Source organism: Falco biarmicus, chromosome 1 (genome assembly GCF_023638135.1).
Source record: "Falco biarmicus isolate bFalBia1 chromosome 1, bFalBia1.pri, whole genome shotgun sequence".
NCBI lineage: Eukaryota > Metazoa > Chordata > Aves > Falconiformes > Falconidae > Falco > Falco biarmicus.
This window is the reverse complement of record NC_079288.1, coordinates 10,757,577-10,779,395: the sequence shown is the minus strand read 5'-3', so window position 1 is coordinate 10,779,395 and position 21,819 is coordinate 10,757,577. Positions and strand designations below refer to the sequence as shown.

The 21,819-nt window shown below is 64.7% G+C and overlaps 1 protein-coding gene across 1 annotated transcript; it reads right to left on the bottom strand.

Annotated features, from left to right (window-relative positions):
• Positions 1 to 698: 698 nt before the first annotated feature.
• Positions 699 to 17,210, bottom strand: USP43 (ubiquitin specific peptidase 43; the record flags this gene model as incomplete). The annotated part of the gene is given in 16 exon segments (XM_056323898.1): positions 699 to 1,999; positions 2,074 to 2,211; positions 3,033 to 3,191; positions 3,684 to 4,032; positions 4,180 to 4,309; positions 4,406 to 4,483; positions 4,820 to 4,923; positions 5,954 to 6,065; positions 6,169 to 6,331; positions 7,098 to 7,221; positions 7,309 to 7,444; positions 7,765 to 7,857; positions 9,335 to 9,435; positions 13,044 to 13,184; positions 16,781 to 16,882; positions 16,884 to 17,210. Coding segments are annotated over 16 exon segments (2,973 nt in total), but the record flags the coding sequence as incomplete, so codon positions are not given.
• Between the last annotated feature and the right edge of the window lie 4,609 nt (positions 17,211 to 21,819).

Sequence of the window (21,819 nt, the reverse complement as noted above, 5' to 3'; positions counted from 1 at the left end):
GGGGCTCCCACCCCCTCCTAGCTGTGGCTTTGCGGTGCAGAGCAGCATTCCCATGCCACTGCCAGCACCCATGTGGTGGTCCTGGGCATGGTGGGCACCCATGGGTGCCTGGGGGAGCCTACGGTGCCTAGGGCTGCTGCTTGCCTGGTGACACGAGTGACAAACCCACACTTGTCCCCTGCTGCCAAGCAGGGACACAGCTGTGGCACAAGCAGTGACACCACTCGGAGCAACCCTCCAGCAAAAGACGGTCTCCTCTGCCTTCATGTCCTCCTCCACCTCAGCCCAAACCTACTTCCATCTTTACTGCCATCTCCACCTCCATCTCCTCCCCTTCTGCCTCCATCTCTGTCCCCGTCTGCATCACCTCCTCCACTTCCACCTTCATGTCTGCCACCTCCATCCCTGCCTACGACTGTGGCTTCACCGTGTTTCTCCAGCCATTCCCATCCTCTGCCATGGTGGACACAGCCACATGGTACTGTGACTCTGGTGCTTCTGTCACCCCCCCCCTGCCCCCCTCCCTGACATCCCACCGGGCACACAGCCACCATGCCAGGTCAGGATCAGGCCACCATAGATCCTACCAAGCCCTGCTCCCAGGCTGAGCCCCACCCTCCCAGGGCACAGCACACACCGCAGTGCCGGGACCACCACCAACCCCTGGGACCGACGCTGCCCCCAGGCACTGCACGGGCTCCTTTCTTGTGTCTTTAATAGAAACCGCCGGCGGTGGGGCAGGAGCCCCCACGTACAAAAGCTGGCTGGAGGAATCGCGTATTGCATAGACCTTGGTGTGGGGGTCCCGCCCGCCCCCCCAAAATAGTCGCCTTTTAGAAAACAAAAAGCATCTCTGAATAAAACTCTCCTGGTACAATAAATACTCTCACGCCGCAGAGCCGGGGAGCCTGTGCCAGCCCATCTGCTCCCCGGGAAGGGCACGGGGATGCCCCCGGCTCAGGGTGCCCCTGGATTCGGAGCCCCCAGATCAGGATACCCCTGTGTTGGGATGCTCCCAGTTTGGGATGCCCCTGGGGTGGGAGCCTCTGGTTTGGGATGACCCAGCTTCAGGATACCTGAATGCCTCCACTTTGGGGATGCCCCGGTTTGGAAGCCCCCCAGGTCGGGGTGCCCCAGGTTCGGGATGACCCTGCTTTGGGACGCCCCTGTTTGGCATCCCGTTTCAGGGGCCCTTGCGTTGAGAAGCCCCCAGTTGGGGAGCCCCCAGTTCAGGACCCCGTGGCTCGGGCTGCCCCGGGGGGGGGATGGCCACCGGCCGTGGCTCAGAAGCTGGACTCGGGCACGGCCGGGTGGCGCAGGGACCCCGCCGGCTGCCGTCCCCGCTGCAGTGTGGCTCCAGGGGGACCCCGGGTGGGCAGGTGGGGCCCCCCTACGCCCCTGCCCAGGGAGGCCGAGCGCTGCAGGCCCCCCTCGGGGCGCCGGGGCAGACTGGCCGAGCTCTGCGAGCGTGCCATGGCCACCAGGTTGGGGGACAGCTGGACTGGGGGGACACCCGCATCCCCCTCCGGTCGTGGCAGCCCAGTGTGGCGCAGCCCCCCCGGCCCCTCCCCACTCCGCCCTGGGCTGCTCTGGCTTTTGGGGGGCAGGCGCAGGGACCCCTCAGCACCAGCGCTGGCGGCTCGCCGCAGCATGGGCACACGGAGGGGCTGGCGGGGGGCTCGGGGGGTGCCTGGCTCCTCCTGCCCCTTGCCAGGCTGTTTCGGGGGGCTGGCTGGCACAGGGCTGGGGGCTGGGGGGGTGTCAGGGCCGCTCTCCCCACCTGTGCCGAGTGGGAGCAGGGAGCGGCGGGTGCAGCGGGGCCGGCGCCCCGACTCCAGGTAGGCCACCAGCCCCCCCGGCCCCCCCAGTGGGCCACGCTCCTTGCAGGCGAAGGACCAGCGTGGGGGAATGGCCCGGGGGGGGGCACTGGCCGGCGAGAGCTTGACGCTGAGGCTGCGCCCCTGGACACCCCGCACCAAGGGTCTGGCATCGAAACCACCTACAATTAAAAACATGGTAAGCGGGAGGGGCGGGGAGCCACCCTGGGGTGCTGGGGTGGGAGCGCAGCATCACCTTTCTCCGGGGCAGCCGGGGCATCGGGGGTGCCAGGTGGGGACGGCGGGGTGGCTGAGGGACACGGAGCCGTGGTGGCCCGCGTGCTGCCACCCAGGCGGGCCAGCCAGTGATCCGAGAGCGAGGAGGCAGTGGAGCCTGCGGGAGCGGGAAGCTGGGCTGGGCTGTGGGGCGGGCGAGGGGTCTTGCTGTGCCCCCAACCCTTGTGGTCAGCGTGTGTGTGACAGCACATGCGTGCCTGTTCCTGCATGTGTGCGCAGCGGCATGTATGTGTGTGACACTGTGCGCGTGCACATGTGCACACTCGGCTGTGCTCTGTGTTCGTGTGCCTGCCCACTGCACCACCCGTGCGCAGGTGTGCATGTGTGTCCACGTGCATGTACATGCAGCTGTGCTCTGTGTGCATGTGCTGAATGCAACACATTTCGCTCTGCAGCACGTGCATGTACCATACTGCGTGCATGTGCATGCGCTCAGCCGTGCCGTGTGAGTGACTGTGCGTGTGCACCTACCACACTGCTCACACATGCGTCTGTAAGTGTGCGTGTTTGGCTGTGCTGTGTGTGCCCACATGCACCGGCATGCACGAGCACATGTGCAGACGGAGCTATGCTGTGTGCGTATGCGCCTGCCATACTGCCCGTGCAAGGTGTACATGCATGCGCAGCTGTGCTGTGTGTGCGTGCATACATGTCTTCCTGCCATACAGCCCATGCATGGCTGTGCACGCATGTCTGTCTGCATGTGTATGCAGCTGTGCTGAGTGCATGTGCATCAGTGCTGTGTCTGCACACCACACTGTGCACGCGTGCAGCTGTGCTCTGTGCGCACACGCGCTGAATGCACACGCATCTGGCTCTGCTGCGCGTGTACGGTGCTCTGTGGGCACACGTGCACTTGGCTGTGCCATGCGTGCCCGGGGTCGTGGCCTTGGGGTGCAGGGAGGTGGGGGTACTCACCCCTGACGGAGCTGCCGGCTGACCACGCGGGCACGGCGTTGCGGCGCTGGTAGAAGAGGATGTAGGCGCTGCGGGTGCTCACCTCCGCCTCCTGCACCCCCTCCACCCTGCTGTCATCGTAGCTGTACCACTGCCCATCCAGGGCGTTGCAGCAGTAGGCTGGGGGCAGGAGGTGAGGGGGAGACAGAGGGAGTGAGGGGGGGATGTGGGCTCTGCCCTGTAACCCCCAGCCCCAGGGTGCAGTGGGTAGCATGAGCCCCACAGTGCAGGGGCAGCCTGGGGGGCGCAGGACACTGCTGGGGGGCACAGCCCAGTTCCAGGCCTGCCCCGGCATGGATGCACCAGGACCCTGTGCCCCCTGTTCCCCAGCCCCCCTGTGCCATGCCCCATGGCACACCACCCTGCAGCACCCCCAGACCCCACACCATGCCCCACACCACAGCCGTGCAGGGTCCCCCAACCCAAAGCCATTCCACATGGTACACCTCCTTGCAGTAACCCCAAGCCCCACCCCATGCCCCATGGCACAGCACGATTTGCCCCCAAACCCCATGGCATACCCCCTGCAGTGCCCCCAAACCCCACACCCTGCCCCACAGCACACCGGCTGTCCCCCACCTTGCTCCCACCCCCCGAGCCCCCCATGCTCACCAGTGTAGTGGCCGCCCTGCATGCTGCCGTGGTGGTTGCAGACGGCGTACAGGTCGTAGAGGTAGTCGCGGGGGCAGCTCGGGGGCAGGCAGAGGGGGGGCTGCCAGGGCGCCCAGCGCCCCAACAGCTGCCCACCGGCCTGGCCCCGCTGTGCCACATGGGGGGCCATGTCGAGACCCCGCAGGGGGAACCTCACCAGTGTGGTGAGTTTGTGCCGGTGCTCAGCCACCTGGCGAAAGCGCTTGAGGTGGATGATGAGGATGTCAGGCAACGTCCAGAGGCTCAGCTTCACCGTGCCCTGCTGGGGCACCTTGCAGTGCGGGCAGCGCCAGGCATCATCCGGGGCCAGCTGGGGACACCACATGCCACGGCCACCTCCCTCCCCAACACTCCCCCTGCCACCTCCAAAGCCCCCCTGGCACCACAAGCACCGACAGCCACCGTGCCGCGGCGGACCTGCCGGGCGCAGGCGGGGTGCGGGCAGAGAGCCCAGTACCTGCTCCTCCTTGGTGTAGAGCTGGAAGCACTCATCCAGCGTGCAGCTGTGCTGCTGCCGGTGCGCTTGCTGCTGCAGCCGCACGCTCTCGGCGTCCTGCACCACCTCCTCCTGGATGTTGCCGAAAAGGCTTGGGGGAGGGGGCAGGGGGTGACAGGACACGGGGGATCAGGAAGGGTGACCTGGATGATGGGGTGCCCCCCCACCATGGGTGCAAGGGACTCACCGCTCTTTGGTGCTCATGTCCCACTCCACTGTCAGCTTCACGTGGGGAGGGCCACCTGCCCCGCTCAGCTGCAGGGCTCTGGGGGGCAAGGACGAGGTGAGTTGCCCCCAAACCCCCCTGTCTCCATGGGGTCACCTCCATGCCAGCCTCCAGCGGCAGGCAGGGACAGCCACCCCCCCCCCCAGCGCAGCACCCAGAGCAGAGACCCAGTGCCCAGGGAGTGTGGTAGCACCCATAGTGACACCACTGGCCACACAGTGACACTGTGGCCAGCCACAAGGACACCTTTGGCCACCAATGGTGACACCACAGCCACCCACAGGGACACTGTGACCAGCCACAGCAACACCACTCGCCATCCCGGGGGGGTGAGGAGACATCCTGGGGACAATCCTGTCCCTGCAGCACCCTTACCTGTCGACGGCAGGGTGGCAGAGAGGGCGGGGGTCCTGCGGGGACAGGTAGGCGCAGGGGGGCGAGCCCCCGGCCAGGCGGATGCGGAAGAGGGCTCCCGTGCCCTGCAAGGGGAGAGGGGGCTGTGGGGCTGGTGGGGGGCAGAGCCCCCCTGCCCTCCGGCAGCACCGGGGGGAGCTGTGCTTTGTGACATGGGAGAAAAATGTCCCCAAAAATCAGGTTTCTTTGATCCCTGTGTTTGGGCTGGCAGGGGACTCCCCCCAGGACGGGGATGCCGCGCTGGGGGATGACCTGTCCTGCTGGCCACGGTGTGGCTGGGGGGCAAGAGGGCGGCACAGGGACACCAGAGCCTGTGGGATGGTGGCACCTGGGTGCTGGGGAGGCTCTGTGGTGGGAGCTGGGTGGCACTGCGGCCACCCATAGAGATGCTGTGGCCACCCATGGTGACACCATTGCCTACCTGTAGTGACAATGAGACCACCCACACAGACACCACAGCCATACACTGTGGCCACCCATGGTGACCAGCTAAAGGGAGACCACTGCCACCCATGGTGACACTGTGGCTGCCCACTGTGACAGCACTGGCTGCCTGCAGTGTGAATGTGACCACCCACTGGGACAGCATGGCCACCCACAGTGACTATAAGCCACCAACACCAAGAGCACACACACCCCTAGGGCCACCACAGTCACCCACAGTGCCACCTTGGCCAACCACGGTGACCCTGCAGCCAAGCACAGCTCCACACATGGTCACCCATGACTCTACCAGGGCCACCCAGGGCTCCACGATGGCCACCCATGGAGACACCAGGGCCACCCATGGAGAGACCACAGCTACCCAGGGCTTGACCAGGGCCACCTATGGAGACACCAGGACCACCCATGGCTTGACCAGGGCCACCCACGGCTCCACCATGGCCACCCATGGAGACACCACTGCTACTCATGGCTCGACCAGGGCCACCCATGGCTCGACCAGGGCCACCCATGGAGACACCAGGGCCACCCATGGAGACACCAGGGCCACCCACGGCTCCATCACCACCACAGCCGTGATAGCAGCAGGTGCCAGCAGCCCCAGCTGAGCATGCCCTGGGAGGGGACAGCAGTGCCCCACCTCCAGCTCACCTGTGCCCGCAGCTCCCCCCGCAGCAGGGCCCGCAGCTGAGCCAGGATGCTGTGCTGGAGCTGCTCCCAAGAGACACCCCGCTCCTCCCGCAGCACCAGCGGTGGCCCAAACCTGGGGACAGCAGGGGACAGCCGGCTGAGGGGGGACACCCCCAAGCCCCCTCCCCCCGGGGCGTCAGGAGTGGGGGCAGCGCGCAGGCAGGGCGGGTGGGTACCTGGCGAGCTGGGGGCCGGTGCCCGCCGTGTTGCAGAGCAGCAGCAGGATGCGGCCGGCCGCCCCGCGGTGCAGGCAGTCGGAGGAGCGGGCGGCCGCGGGCGCCAGGCGCTGCCCCTCGGGCTGGGGGGTCCCGGGGGAGGCGGGCAGGCTGCGGGGGCACCCTGCGGGCAGGGCAGGGTGAGCCCCGGCCCCCCACACTGATGGGGGGCAGTTAAGGGGCTCTCGTTTAGCGCGGGTGTTAATTAGTGTGCGGGAGTTAATTAGTGCGTGGGGTCCTCCAGGCAGAGCGGTGTCAGTGTGGGGTCTCCTGCCCGCCCACAGCACTGCCCCCCGCGCCCCCAGGCCTCCCACCACCCAGGGCATGGCCTCCGCCAATCACAGCAGAGCACCACCCCGCCCGCCCAATCACGGGCAGGAGGGGAGAGGGGGAAACAGACTACCACCAATCACGGCGGCGCACGCCTGCCTCCAACCAATCACGGCGGCGCACGCCTGCCTCCAACCAATCACGGCGGCGCACGCCTGCCTCCAACCAATCACGGCGGCGCACGCCTGCCTCCAACCAATCACGGCGGCGCACGCCTGCCTCCAACCAATCACGGCGGCGCACGCCTGCCTCCAACCAATCACGGCGGCGCACGCCTGCCTCCAACCAATCACGGCGGCGCACGCCTGCCTCCAACCAATCACGGCTAAAAATCTCAGTTTCCCACCAATCCCAGCGGTGCGCAGCTGTGCCTGACCAATCCCAGCACTCACGACACCACTCCCCTCCCCCAGTCAGGGCACACCTCAGCCACCAATCACAGCGAGGGCCTCCCCCACCTCCCACCAATCCCCGTGCACAGCTCCCACCCCAGGCCGCTCCCAACCAATCCGAATGGTGTGGGCAGGCAGCACCAGCCAATCGGGGCGGGGGGGCGGTACCTGCGCGGCGGGCAGGGGGCGGCTGGAAGGCGTACAGGGGCGCCCCCTGCCCCGCAGCACCCAGCTCCTCTGTGTCACCCAGGGAGCGCAGGAAGCCCCGCGGGGACACCTCGGCCAGGATCACCTACGGGACAGCACCCAGCGGCCTCAGCACCCCAAGGGGTGGCCCGGCCCCCCAGCTCCCCCCCCCTCCCCTCCAGCCCCCCGTTACCTGCTCCGGGGGGATGCAGCCCTCCCGTGCCACCATCTCCCGCAGCTGGGCCACAGTGCCGAGCAAGGGTACAGCCAAGCCCACCCGCACGAACCGCCAGCGCTCACATTGCAGCACCAGAGTGACGTTGAGAGCCCTGGAGACACCGCGGGGACACGCACGCACCTCAGCGGGGGTAGCCGTCACGGGCTGTGCTGAGGCCCGACGTCGCTCATGACCGCGCTGGATGGACCCCGTGCCCCACTGTGGCCACCACAGCAAACACCCATTGGACACTGCTCCTGCGGCGGCAGCTGTCACCCATCCCCGATGCTGCCACCACTTCCCATGTTAATGATTTACCCCAAAATATGCAAATTACCCTGGTTGGCATGCCCTTCCCCCTGCCCCGCCAGGCAGCGGACGTGATGCTGGCCACGCCGGCGAGCGGCTGGGGAGGCACAGGGCTGGGCTCACCTGGTCTGGCGTAGCGGGATGGGCAGGGAGATGCACAGGAAGGGGTCGAAGGTGTTGCTCTGCTTCAGGCAGTGAGGGCACGTCAGGGAGGACCTGCGAAACACAGCCCGGGGGCGTCACCAGCGCGGGCATGGCACCCTCAGAGACCTGCACCTTGGGGCTACGGCGCCCTGCCACCAGCACCACCCATCCTGGGTACCACATCCCAAGTGCTGCATCCCGTGGGGCTTGGGTGGCCCCAGCATCACACAGGGTTTGTGCAGGCTCCTGCCAGGGCAGAGCACCACAGCCCATCCCACCACAACACCCTCCCAGTACCCCCATTCCCAGCCTGCCGGCAGGGGTGGGGTAGCAGCACCCTTCCAGGGGCTGCCGGCTCTGCCCACCCAGTCCCTGCCATGGCACAGCCACTAGCTCCAGGGGAGCCCTGGGGACAGCAAGAGGGGACGCATCCGCTCTGCTGGGGGGCATGGGCCACCGGGGAGGAGCACGTTCTCCCGCCCCTTCCTCATCCCCCACAGCATCCCACAGGAGATGCTCCACCAAACCTCAGTTTAAACGAAATTTTAATGTCAACCACCGCCTTACCTCCTATTTCTTCTTAATTAATTTTTATTTCTTTCTTTTTTTCCTCCTTTTTATTCCACAAAAAGGGGGGAAAATAAATTAAAAAAACCAAACCAACAAACAAATAAAAATCCTGAGCCCTTGTTATCTGTCACCTTAAAAGAGCCACTGAGCTCCCTGGGAAGCAGCCACACAAATCAATAAATCCTTTTGCACACAGACAGCTCTGGCACGCAGAAGGGTGTGCAAGTGTCTTTTTTCATACAGGGTGAGGGATTACTTGAGGGAGGAAGGACTTGTGATGCCAGAAGTGTCCCCTCACGCCTGCGATGCCGTGGCATGGGGGCAGGGTAGCCAGACGCTGCCCACCCAAGCCTCCCATGAGTGCCAGCCAGATGAACACGTGGGGTGTCCCATCACCCAGATGTGGGGACCCACTCCCGGGATGCAGTTCAGACCCTGCTCTGGACCAGTCCTTAATAAACCAACTCACCCTGCCGAGCCAAAAGTCACCCAGCCCATCACCCCCTCTCTGCTGCACCCCCACAATCCAACACAGCTCCGTCTAACTGCGCTGCTCCCGGAGCTTCCTGGCTCATTCCTGGCGTAAGGCAGGAGCCCCAGGGCTGCAACAGGGGTGGGGAGTGGGCAGGACACCCCACTCACTGCTGCAGGGATTCGGGCTCTGACCCTCCCCGTGTCCTTCTTGGCACTCACAAAAATATTTGCTGGCATTGAATCAAACTAAGAAATGTCCTGAACCCCCTTGCTCGGCATTTCACCCAGCGCTGTGGCTGCCCCACCTGCGGGGGAAGCAGCTCCCAAGCCTGGGCTAGGTGGGCTGGCTGGCTGGAGCCCCCCTGCAGGGCTACACGCTCCCCAGCTCATCCCTTCCCTGGGCTCACAGGGTCTGGCCACCCACCAGCGAAGCCCCCCCAGTGCTGCCTGGAGCTGGCAGGAGGCCGAAGCCCCCGGCCGGGCAGGTCCCAGCCCTCCCACTCACCTGTACTGGGCCTGGAAGTGGCTCTGCACGAAGCTCTGCCCACCGGGATGCTGGGCGGCTGGCGAGGGGCTGCCGGCACCGCTGCCCCCGTCCTCGCCGGGCTGTGGGGGCAAAGAGACAAGGCAGGTGAGTGCAGTGCCAGGGTGTCCTGTGGGGGCTGGGGACATGTGCCAGTGAACCAAGCCCAGCTTCGGTGTCCCCACGGCACCAGGATGGGCTGAAGGTGATGCCAAAGTGACCCCCTGCCTGGCACCCACCAGCCCGGCACTGCTGTCCCCTCCGGGCTCCCTGTACGCCTTCTCCTGGGCTATGTCCCATCCACCAGCCAACACGGGGTGCTAAGGGTTAATCCCCCTGCCCGCATCCCTGCCCCAGCACCAGCCCATGGGCAGGGCGTCTGCTGTGGCAAGACCCTCAAGGGCCACCCAATGCAGTCTGGCGACTGCAGCTCCTGAACACCGAGGAACTGGAGCTGGGAACGCAGTCCATCCTGGCTGAAATCCTCCAGGAGGGAAGTCCTGGGCAAGGCAGCTGGGTGCCTGCAGCAGCCCCTCCAGCAGGGGAATGCTTGGGCGGGGGCAAGCTGGTCCCCCACAGCATCCCCCCCAAAGAGCCCCAGTACCCCCAGGCACACCCTGCAGCATGGGCAGCCCCGACAGGGAGGTGCCCACAGCACCCTGGCACCCACTGTGCAGGCAAAGGCACCCATGGGTGCTGGGAGCAGCCGTGCTGTGGGGAGAGCTGGGGCAAGGGTGGGATGGTGCAGGGGGCAGTGTCCATGTGTCTGTGTCTGTCTGTCTGTCCCTGCAAGACGAGCCCCTGGAGCCAGTGTGCGCGTTCCTATGCATGCACCTGCCTGAGGCAAACAGGACTGGGCACAAATTAACCGCATGCAAATCACCAGAACCAGGGATCTAAAAAAAGCCTTGGCTGGCACGATGCCCTCCCAGGCAGCTGGGCCAGCGTGGGGCTCAGAGCCGCCCAGAAAACCAGCCCCGGTGCTGCCCGTCTCCCCCGTGCCTTTACCAGCCACATGCCCAGGCGTGGCACCTGGCACGTCAAGCCCAGGCACAGCACCCCAGCGTGGCACCCCAGCATGCCAAACCCAGGCATGGCACCCGGTACATGGCACGCTGAGCCCAGGCATAGCACCCAGCACCCCAACTGCCCCGGAGCTGGGCTTTCAGGGGCCACACGTCCGGCGCAGGCGGTGGGAGTGCTTGCTCCACCACCTCCCCATGTCACCACGTCTCCTGGCTCAGCCCCGGGCAGTGGGGTGCCCACCTCCCCTCCCACACCACCAACACCCGACCCCTCTCCGGGCCTGACACACGGGCACCCTGAGCCACCGCAGCCACAGCTGGGTCCCCACAAGCCCGTGGCACATCCCTGAGCAACACCAGGGCCCCTTCCCCAAGAGAATCCAGCTGTTCTGCGGGCCGGACACTGCTCGGGGTGGGCGAATAAGGGAGCCCTCTCTCCATGCCCCCTGCTTGGTACACAGGGATACTGAAGCACACCCTCTGCTCTCCCTGCTCTCGGCAGGGACTGACCCCGAGGACGGTGCCGGCAGGCTGCCCGTGTCCCTGCCGCTCGCTCCCAGGGCTGGCACAGGATCCTTTCCTCTGTCCCAAGGAAAGGCAGGACCCCCGCCTGGAGAGGCGGCTGATTTTCTCAAATTTGGGGGACTCCAGCACTGGCTCCAGCAGGTGAGATGTGCCCCAGGGACCCCAGCAAGAGCCAAGTCCTCTGCTCCACTCCACAGGGAATGGGGACACTGGGACACAACCATGTTACACAGCCAGACCTGCCTGGTTAGGAAAAGCCTCCTGCCCTGGGAACTGCGGGGAGCGCCCGTCCCTGCTTACAGAGGACAGGAGTCACCGGTTTCACCACCTGCTACAGCCACGCAGAGCCCGACGGCAGAGGAGATGCTGCATAAGGGAGCCTCGGTAGCTCGGGAAAGGACTGGGCTATTTTGGGATAAGACAGGGAAGTTTTGGTGTTGCTGTGAGTGAGACTGAAAATCAATGAGGTATTTGGCTCATGGGAGGTGGATTTTCCTCGTGCCATCTGCTGGCACCGAGTCCTGCTGAGCCTGACGTGTCCTTATGGCCTGCCCGGGGCCAGGGTCCATCTGGTGTGGCAGAGAGGGGACCTGGACAGGGTGTGTCCCACGTGACCCCCAAAAGCCAAGGGGGATGCCACCTCCTCCTCCTCCTCCAGCCCTCCTGGCAGCCAAGCCTTGGTCCCTCCCTCGGTAGCCTCAGAGCCCACTGGGTGTCACAGCAGACACCTTGTGGGCACCCATCAAACATCCAGGAGGTATTTCCACCCCTGCAGCCTGCCCGGCTACAACCTCCTCAGCTTCTGCTTTCCACCAGCTGAGCTCCCCTGGTCGCTGAGCCTTGGCACTGGCTTGGCCAGGAGCCATCCCCCTCCTCCCCATCCTTCAGTATCTGCACAAACCCTCCTACCCCAGCCCGTGCTACCCAAAACCAGGGCAGGCACATGCATGCCCACCTCCCACCAGACACTTCAAAGCAATTTATAGACTCACAGCCCCCACTGGGCATCCCATCCGCAAGGACATGGGTGCACAGGCACCACTCAGGTGGTATCCCCCACAAGGAGCCAAGACTGGAGGATGCCAAGCAAAACCAAGGATGCAGTGGGGACACAAAGGGTCCTGTCCCCAGAGCCAGGCAGCTGCTGCAGGCATTGCCACCGCACCACCTGCCGTGCAGGCAGCCGAGGGCACCATCGGCGTCACACCACAGCCCATGGCACACACTGGCACCTCGCATTTCACAAGCGAACAACGGGAGCTGCCCGCTGCCAGGCTCCCCCAAACAGCCTGGGGTATCTACGTGGCCCAGGGAAAGGCGGGCAGGGCTGAGGATGGCTCAGCTCAGCGCAGGGATGGCTGCAGTCCCCTGGGCAAGCAGGGCTGGAAGCCACAGGGCTGCCCCAGCCCAGAGGCTTTGGAGATGGGCACCACAGCCAAACTCTCCCACCTGGGACAGAGCCATGCCCACGCGAGGCTGGTGGCTGGGCAGGTGCTGCTTGCAGGGACCCCAACCTGCCCCCCCCAGCCACAGCCGCAATGCCCCAAGCTGGGGACAAGGAGGATGAAGCTGTTCCCAGGACCCCCGTGCCCAAGACGGACATCACCCTGAAGCAGGGGCAGCACGCTGCTGTGCTGAGCCAACGCGACAGACGCCGCAACAGGCAGCGCCCCGGCGGGCAGGCAGCCAGCAGGCAGGGCCAGGGTGATGCCGCGAGCGCAGATGGATGGAAGGAGACTTAATTACTCGTTTTGCCAGCAGCAAAGCCGCTGTGCTGTAATTACAGCGGGCTTAGCTGGAGGTGGGGAGGGACCGGGGAACCAGATCTCCTCCTGACTGAGCAACACCAAGAACCAGGGTGCCCACCAGAAACGGGGTGCTCCATTGGATGGGCCCCTGCCGACACCCCCACTCTCCCAGCACCCCAAGCACCGTGCCCAGCCCCGCAGCACCCAGATCCCACCACCGCCCTGCCCACACACCAGCCAAACCACATCACCCGCATTGCCATCCCGTAGCGGGTTGGGGGGACAAGCCCAGCACGCTCCCTCCCAGGGCATCACGGCTTCTTCGGTTCCAGATGTGGCACAGACACCCGCCATGAGCCAGGGTGTGCTGCCACCCCGGCCGGGGCCACCCACCTCCTCGGGGACACGGGCCTGCAGGGCAGGGGAGGCGGCACCCAGGTCCTCGTGCATGCGGTCCAGCAGCCAGAGCAGGAACTCGAGGGCGTCGTGCTGCGCGTTGCCCCGAAACTGCGAGCTGTGCTTGGAGACGATGTTCTGCAAGAGATGGGCAGGGTGGGCGCTGAGCCTTGGGCCATACATACTCGGCACTAACGAACGGCCAGTTCATTAGCATCCATCGTAAAAACCCATCCCAACCCAAACAGCATCTGCCCTCATCTTGCCTCTGCAGGGACACTGTGGCCACACGGGGACAGCGGAGCAGCGGGGACACGGGCACACATGGCCGAGCAGCAGCTCGGTGGCCCATCAACGTGGTGTCTCAGCCCTCAGCTGCCGGGATGAGGCTGGAGGGGGACAGCTTGCTGCAGGTGAGGGGACAGGGAACACAGCCCACACAGGGAAGCCCAGCCCAGAGGCACCCACCAGTGTCACCTGCCCTGTGCACGCGGCGTAATGCCCAGCGTGGGGATGCTCCAGCCGGCAGCAGCTCCCCCCAGGCCCTGCCTGCCCTTTGCCCCCCCACCAGCAGCCAGCCTAGTGCCTCCCCCATGCCGCAGCCCCCCCGGGCAGGCAATGCTGGCAGCACCAGCCCAGCCACCAAAGGCCCTAGAAGAGACAAGGGATGTTCATACGGTCAAGCAAAAGCAGCAGAAGGGAAGCCCCTGAGCAAACCTCCTGCATCCCAAAACTGGGGATGCTCAGCCCAGCAGAGCCTGGCACTCAGCACCCTCTGACTGAAGCACAGCAGGTGAGCGGGGAGGGAGACCAGGGATGTCCCTGATGGAGCCACATGCTGGGGGTTCCCACCAGCCCCCGCTGAGGGCAGTGCTGGGGAGGGGGTGCTGCCAGCCCTGCCAGGCTCTCTCCCTGCACCCAAAGCCCTGCCAGCTGCCCCTACCCAGGGCTGCCTTCTGCTCCCCACCTCTCCTCCTCCCCCTGGCTCTGCAGGGAGGTGCTCACTGGGCTCCCCGCAGCATCCCCCCACCTCCCCCTCCCCTTGCCTCCACCCTGGGACGTGCAGCTCCGTGCACAGCCCAGGAATCAGGCCTGGGGCAGCCACAGGCTGATGAAACCACCGCATGCTCCCTGCGGGCACCCTGCCCTGAAGCCCAGGTCCCCGTGCCACTCGCCGCAGCATCCCCCGCCCCACAACTTCACCCGTGCCTGGATCAGGTCCCACTGCCCTGGCCCCCCACCAAGCCACTGGCCACGCCACAGCATTTTGGCTTATCAGCATTAATTTTCCTGCCAGGTGAGCGCTGCAATGCCCTTACAGGGGGCTCCCCCCTCACCAGGGGCTGTGGTGACCACAGCGGGACTGGGAATGCCATGGGGCTGAAGTGGTGCCCAGGAAGGATGAGCCCACCGGCATGTCATCAGGCCACCGAGCCAGCGCTGAAGCTGGCTCCTCAGCCAAGTTAGCCAAGGTCCCAGCAGGGCTACATGCCTGGGTTTCAGGTGGCCCCAGGGGGGCTCAGCTGTGGGTATGTGCTGCCAGCAGATGCCACCCACCCGTGAGAGCTGCGTCAACAGCTCCCGGGGGAGCGGTGTGAGCCAGGGTGAGTCCCTGACCCCAAAATGCAGGCGGCATGGGGCTGGGAATCCCACTCCCGGCAGGGAACCCAGGGAGGGTGCCCAGAGAGCACCCAGAAAGGCAGAGCTGGGGGTCCCCAAGGACTCATCTTCAAGCCTGGGCCAACAGTAGCTGCTCAGAGACAGGAAAGGACAATTTTAGGATCTCAGTCCCAAGCCCTGCACGAGGAGTGAGAAACCCCAACCAGCTATGTGGATTTCAACCAGCTGATGCTGTTTAACCCTAACCATCCATGCTGCTTTTAACCAGCACAGTTAAACGGGACCAGCTGGGCAGGGATCAGACCTCCAGCATCACCAGCTAACACCCTGAGCCCATATCTCCCCCAGCCCCATCACACACTAGCCCTGCTCCCAGAGCACAAGCATCCTGGTACAAGCAGAGGGAGCAAGGCCACCACGGATGAGCTTCAAGCGGAAAGAGCTGCAAACTCAGCTCTTATTTTAAAAATCTTATGTAGGCTGATATATTTTAAAAAAAAAAAAAAGTGGAAATTCATGGAAGATGCAGATAACCACCCGGAGGGAGGTAATTCAAAGTGAAGGCTGGAAGCTTTGTTTGGTTTTGGGTTGGTTTTTTTTTTCTCTGGGCCTAAGGAATGTGTGTGTTCGGGAGCAGAGGGCAAAGCAGCCCCGTGCCCTGCACTGCCAGGGCTCGTTACTTTGCTATGAGGAAATTAAAGGCAGTGAGCTCCTGCAGGAGCGCCCAGTGCACCCTGGCAGTCCCCGTGGGGTGGGTGCTGCCACCCCCCAGGCAGGTCCCCTGGGAAAGGGGGGCACAGCAGTGGGTACCCCAGCCCCTGCCCATGCCACAGGTGCCGGCAGCACCACCAGGAGCCCTGACCCGGGATGGGGCCTGGCTTCCCAGCAGCTCCCCCGTGCACTTTGCAAAGTTACCTGCAGCAGCAGGTCCCCGCTGAAATGTCACCCGCAGACCCGTGTCCCTGCGCGGGGAGCTGCAATGCCAGGCTCAAAGCACTGCCCTGTGCCCGATACCCTGTCCTTGTCCCCAGGCTGGGCGCAGGGCCACAGCGCGCTGTGTGGCACCCAGCACGGGTGTGACGCACCCAGTGACAGGGCCTGAGGCCACTGAACTGGGTGCCCAGGGCACCATCCTGCCCTACCCACCCGCACGGGCAGCACCTGCCCATCCTTATGGCTCTGTGGGGGGCTGGGGTGGGGGTCTTGCCTGCCCAGGGAGGTCAGAGCAGGTGAAGGCTGCCCAGGCAGAGGTGGGTGACGGCAGTAGGGCTGGGGGTGTCTGGCAGGGCAAGGTGATGTGAGCAGGGGGTGCCAGTGGGTGTTGAGGGCAGGTGGGGGTGCCCGTGGGGGCTGTGGGAAGGGGTGCCGTGGGGATGCATAGGCAGAGGATGCCAGAGAGTGCTGCAGGTGGGCAGGGGGATGTCAGTGGGGGGTGCCAGGGGGTGCTGTGGGCCGTGGGATGCCGTTGGGGGGTGCCGGGTGGGTAGGGGTGCCAGTGGGTGCTGGTGGGGGCTACTGATGGGTTCTTGGGGCTGAGATGCCAGTGGGCTCTGCAAGCAGGTGGATGCTGGTGGGGGGTACTGGTGGGCTCTGCAGGCAGGGGGATGCTGGTAGGTGCCAGTGGGGGGTACCGGTGGGTTCTTGGGGCTGGAATGCCAGTGGGTCCTGCTGTGGAGTACCAGTGGGCTCTGTGGGTGGGAGGATGGCAGTGGGTGCTGGTGGGGGGTACCAGTGGGCTCTGCAGGCAGGGGCATGCTGGTGGGGGGTACCAGTGGGCTCTTGGGGCAGGGATGCTGGTGAGCTCTGCAGGCAGTTGGATGCCGGTGGGGGGTACTAGTGGGTGCTGGTGGGGGGTATTGGTGGGCTCTGCAGCCGGGGGGATGCCAGTGGGGGGTACCGGTGGGTTTTTGGGGCTTGGGATGCTGGTGGGCTCTGCGGGTGGGGGGATGCCGGTGGGGGGTACCGGTGGGTTCTTGGGGATGGGATGCCGGTGGGGGGGTACCGGTGGGTTCTTGGGGCGGGGATGCTGGTGGGCTCTGCAGGCAGGTGGATGCCCGTGAGGGGTATCGGTGGGCTCGGCGGGCGGGGTTGCCGTCGGGGCGGCGGGGCCGTACCTTGAACTCGGCGGAGAGCTGCGGCGTGTAGTCGCGGGTCCAGAGGGCGCGGACGAGCGCGGCCAGGCGGTGGGTGACCTCGGCGCGCGCCCCGCGGGCGCGGGTACCGGCCCAGCGCCAGGAACTCGGCCAGCGGCGCCGTGTTGCTCAGGCACTGCACCACCGCGTTCATGAAGCAGGTGTTGCCGTGGTTCCGCAGCCCCTGCGCGCCCGGCGGCCGCTCCCCGCCGCCCCCCGGGGCCGCCCCGCCGGGCCGCCGCCGCCGCCGCTCCCCGCCGCCGCCCCCCCCGCCCCGGAACCCCCCCTCGTCGTCCTCCGGGGCGGCGCGGCGCCTCCCGCGGCCCCCGGCCAGGCGCGCCCAGGTGCGGAGCAGCCGCCCGGCCAGGCTGCCCAGCGAGCGCAGCGCCCGCCGCCGCCGCCCGCCCGCCGCCGCCCCCCGCGGCCGCCCCGCCGGGCTCCCCCCGCCGCCCCGCCGCCGCCCCGGGCCGCCGCCGCCGCCCCCCCCCCGCCGCGCTCATGGCCCCCGGCGGCCGCCGCCCGCCCCCGGCCCCCCCGGCCCCGGCCCCGCGGCGGCGCGCATGGCCCCGGGCGGGCGCTGGGCACCCCCCGCCGCCGGTGCCGGTGCCGGTGCGGGGGCCGGCGGGGCCGGGCGGGAGGTTTTGTGCGCGGCCGGCTCCTCCCCCGGCCGGGCTGGCTCTGGGAGAGGGAAGGGAGCGGGAGGAGGAGGAGGAGGAGGAGGAGGAGGAGGAGGAGGGAGCGGGGAGCTGCTGCCGCGGGCGGCAGAGCCGGCCGAACCCCGGCGTCCCCAGCATCACCGCGGGGTGCCCCCGCCTGCCGCCCCCAGCATCACCACAGGGTACCCCTGCCTGCCCCCAGTATCGCGCTGGGGTACACCCACCTGCTGCCCCCAGCATCACCCCGGGGCACCCCTGCCTGCCCCCAGCTTCACCTTGGGGTACACCCACCTGTTTCCCCCAGCATCACCGTGGGATACCCTGCCTGCCCCCCCAGCATCACCCCGGGGTACCCTCCATCTGCCCCCACCATCATCCCAGGGCACCCCCACCTGCCCCCAGCATCATACCAGGGTACCCCCCACCTGCTGCCAGTATCACCCTGGGGTATACCTGCCTGCCGCCCCCAGCATCACCGTGGGATACCCCATCTGCCCCCAGCACCACCCCGGGGCTTTCCCAGTAGTCCCAGCCATGCCCACTGGTGCTGCCCTCAGCATCGCCCCAGGGTGTCACAGCGTCACTGTGTAGTGCCCCTGTCCTGCACCTCTGGGTGCTCTTAGCTGGCACAGGGGGACAACGTCACCTCTGTGCCCACCACACTGATATTTTGGGACGTAATGTGGCTCCCTCCCCACAGAGCCACAAAACGAGGGTGGCCAGCCCAGCACTGGCAGAGCCCAGAGGCTTTGGCCACCTCCTGCCCACCCCGCACTGGCTGGCACCCTGTGTGGGTGCTGGTTTGGGGGCTGGCAAAGCCTGGCTCCCAGCTGTAGGGACCAGCCCCGGAGCCCTCCCTGTGCAGCGTGGCCGCGAGGGAGGCAGGATGGCCGAGGCCACCAGGTCAGTGACCTGCTCTCCACCACAGAGGAAACCCACCGTGGTTTTTACAGGTGGTTTTCAGCCGGATCAGCCCCCTGGTCCAGCTGGATCCGTCCCATGGCACCATGCCGGCACAGGGAAGGGGGCTGCAGTGGGCCTGGCTGTTTCTGCAGCAAATCACCCTCCGCTCAATTGCAACCCAGCAGCAGCACGTTGCGCTTCAAACAGCTGCAGGAGACTTAAATCCCCCAACCCAGTGTGGCCGCGTGGGGCTGGGACCCACTCGCCTCTACCAACAGCCCTGACACTGACTCTGGCCCAGGGCTGCTCTGGTGGCTCCACAAGGCGCTGAGACAGCCCCGAGTGGGGACTGGAGGCAGCAGGGCTGCCCTGTGAGCCGGCCAGCCCAGGCACACCTCGGGCAGCTGCCGTCATCCTTTGTCAGGGCCAAGGGGCTGGCAAGGGACAGAGTAGGCAGGAGGTCCCTCTGCCAGGCAGGGGTGCCACTCAGTGTCACCTTGCTGCAGGGCAGGGGGGGTGGCAGTGGCCCCATTGCAGCTGAGTGGCTCTTCTCTCCCCAGGGAGCTCCTGAGGCTGATGCTGAGCTGGGGAGGGGGTCCCTGGGGGGCTGAGCTTGCCTGTGGGTGCTGCGGGTGCTCTTCCATCTCTGCAGGTCTTGGCAGCCTCCAGCAGCATCTCCCTGTGTCCTGGGGAAGGGTCTGCTGTGCCAGGCAGCCTCCTCACTGCCTGCCCTGCCCTGCAGAGGAATGGGGCACCCACGAGCACCCCAGGCATGGGGACATGCTGCAAGCACTGTCCTGGGTGCAGCTGGTGGTGATGCGGGGTCAGAAGAGATGGGGCAAAATGACGGAGGAAGGGCCAGGAGGTGCTGTGGGATGTCATGATCCCTTGTCCCCACGGGACAGCGTGTCCCTGCGCTGTGGGTGTGAGTTCGAGCAAGGTGGTGGCAGGGAGACGGGACCTCCCCAGGGGACGCCAGGCTGGTGGCCGTCAGTGTGGTGGGTGGCAGAGAGGCAGCAGGCAGGCACAGGCAAAGGGCTGTGTGCTGCCGCTGGGGCCAGACGTGATCTCAGACAAAATCCATCATGGCCTGGCGATGCTGAGCAGATGGAGGCAGAGCAGCTGCCTGCGCATCCTCTGGGGACAGGTGGCCCAGGGTGCTGGCGGGTTCAGGAGCTGCTGACTCAGAGAGGAGAGGAGACTGAGCCCAGCTGAAGTTTTCCTCCTGACCGCAGCCAGCCCTGATGGCTGTGGGATGTCCCCTGAGAGCCTGGCGTTGGTAGGAGGCCCCCCCACCCCCCCTGCCAGGCCTCCTGGGGAAGCAGCCCCCTTCTAGAAGCTGTGCAGATCATCCTGGGGGGCTGCCACCCTGGGACCAGCCTGGGCACTCGGTCTTTCCTCTCCTCCCAGTGAGATGGGAATGAAGGGGGGATGCAGCCCTGCCTGGTGGGATGGGGTGGACCCTCCTGTGCCCTGGGGGATCCGCTCCTGGGCTTGGCAGTGCTTGGCAGTGCTCGGAGTGGGCAGGCTGCTGGGATGCAGTGCAGCAGCCCCAGGCAGGATCTGGCCCTGGAGAAACCCCTCTGCACCATGTTGACTTGCTGCTCTAGCCTGGCTGAGGAAAGCTGCTGGCGCTGCAGGGAGGTCTCACTGTCTCAGGCAGTCAGGGAACGGCATCAATGGTGAGCCGAAACTCCAGCTACAGACACCTCCGTGCTTGGTGGTTTGTCTCTCAAACTGGCTCTGCACCCATGGTTCAAGTTCTTTTCTCAGCATCCTCCTGGCCAGAGTGCGGTGAAATCCATCTTTACAAAGCCAATATGTAAACTACTCCTTTTGGAAAGGCATCCTTAAATTAGGCTCCCTTCTGTACAGAGGTCACAATCCATAAAGCAAAGTCCCACATGCTCCCTGGGACCCCCAGCCACCCCCATGGCCCTGCTTACTTCACCATCCTGCTGCAGAGCCCTAGGAGATGGAAACTGGAGTCTACTGAAGCTTTTGCATCAGGATACAGGGATTTTTTCTATCTGAATTATTTAACAAAGGCGGGTTGTGCTTCACACAGTGTGGGCAGAATGAAGTTTATCGAATCTAGAAAGCTCCTGGCTCACTGTAAAGAAAAGTACTTGTTGTTTCTCCCTAGTTGGTTTTGGCTGGACACTCAAGCCCGGCAGCATCCCACATGAGCCAAAACAGCAGTGGTGGGAGTGAGAGAGGGAATCCGAGCAGGGCTTAATGTTGAATTAAGTGGAACCAGAAATCCAAAGCAACTTGATAATGAAAGCAAGAAAAAGACTTAAAGAAAAAGCGAGGGGAGCCAGAAACTCAGAGGCAGGAGCCTGATTGAGAGAGTCGGATCAGAAACCGGTGTTTGTGAGGAGGGGATGGATAGGAGGCGAGACTTGATGAACACATGAAAGGGAAAATCTCAAATGCGACAGTGAAATAGCGTGAAGTCAAAAAAAAAAACCCCCAGACCTGCCAGAATTAGAAAGTATTAGATCCTGAAAGCAGCTCTCCTGGGGACCCCAGCAACCTGCAACAAAGTGTGGCAGCTAAATAGCATCGAGAGCCTCTCCGATCGCCAGCTGCCCCCCACAACGCTACGCATAGGGAATATTAACAGCACACGTCAGCCAGCGACTTTAAACTCTGCTCGGATTTTGATGTAGCAGCGCCTTTCCCAGCAGCGGGGCGCAGGTTGGCGGCGGCACAGCCCGGCTCCGGCAGCAGGCAGCAATACCTTGTTGACAGGTAACGCCACGTTATTCCGATCCAAAGCAATTCGCACACTGGAGTGAGCGCCAGGAATGCTCGCTGTGCTCACCTTCCTTTCAATAATACCGTATTTACAATCTTCCCTCTTCAAATCATTCTGAACGCGGTGCCTTCCTATTCAGGCTAAATCAAATATTTATTGGCGCTGCAGCACGCCGGCAGCGCTGGGTTGCGTCAGCACTTTTTCCCTAAAATGCCTTTTTTGGGATCTCTTGCCTGTCTCCAGCTTCTGCCTTCCAAGCTGCTGGTTTCTCTGTACCAGGCTTAGACTTTGGAGCAAATTTGGGGTGGGGAAAATCTAAACATCAAATGCAAAGAGAGGGGGGAAAATGCTTGCTTGCTATCATGGAAAATTCTTTGTTATGGCATGAACTGTCCTGGTGCCTTGGACACCAGACGGCTGGGATGAATATAAAAACAAGGACAGTTTTGGTTTGATTAGGGAGACGCGGTGACCGGACAGCACTAGAAGAGTCTCCTCTGGCTGGGCAAGAGTCTCTACACTAGAGAGGCACTTGGGTATTAGGATGAGCGCAGGAAAAAGATCCTGAATATATCTGAGCTGATTCAGGCCCAGCGGAGATCCATTTTCATGCTGCCAAATCACAATGACAATAAGAAAAAAGGGAAAACTTCGTACATGCTCACTGGGCCTTGCCATAGGACAATGTTTTCTTTATT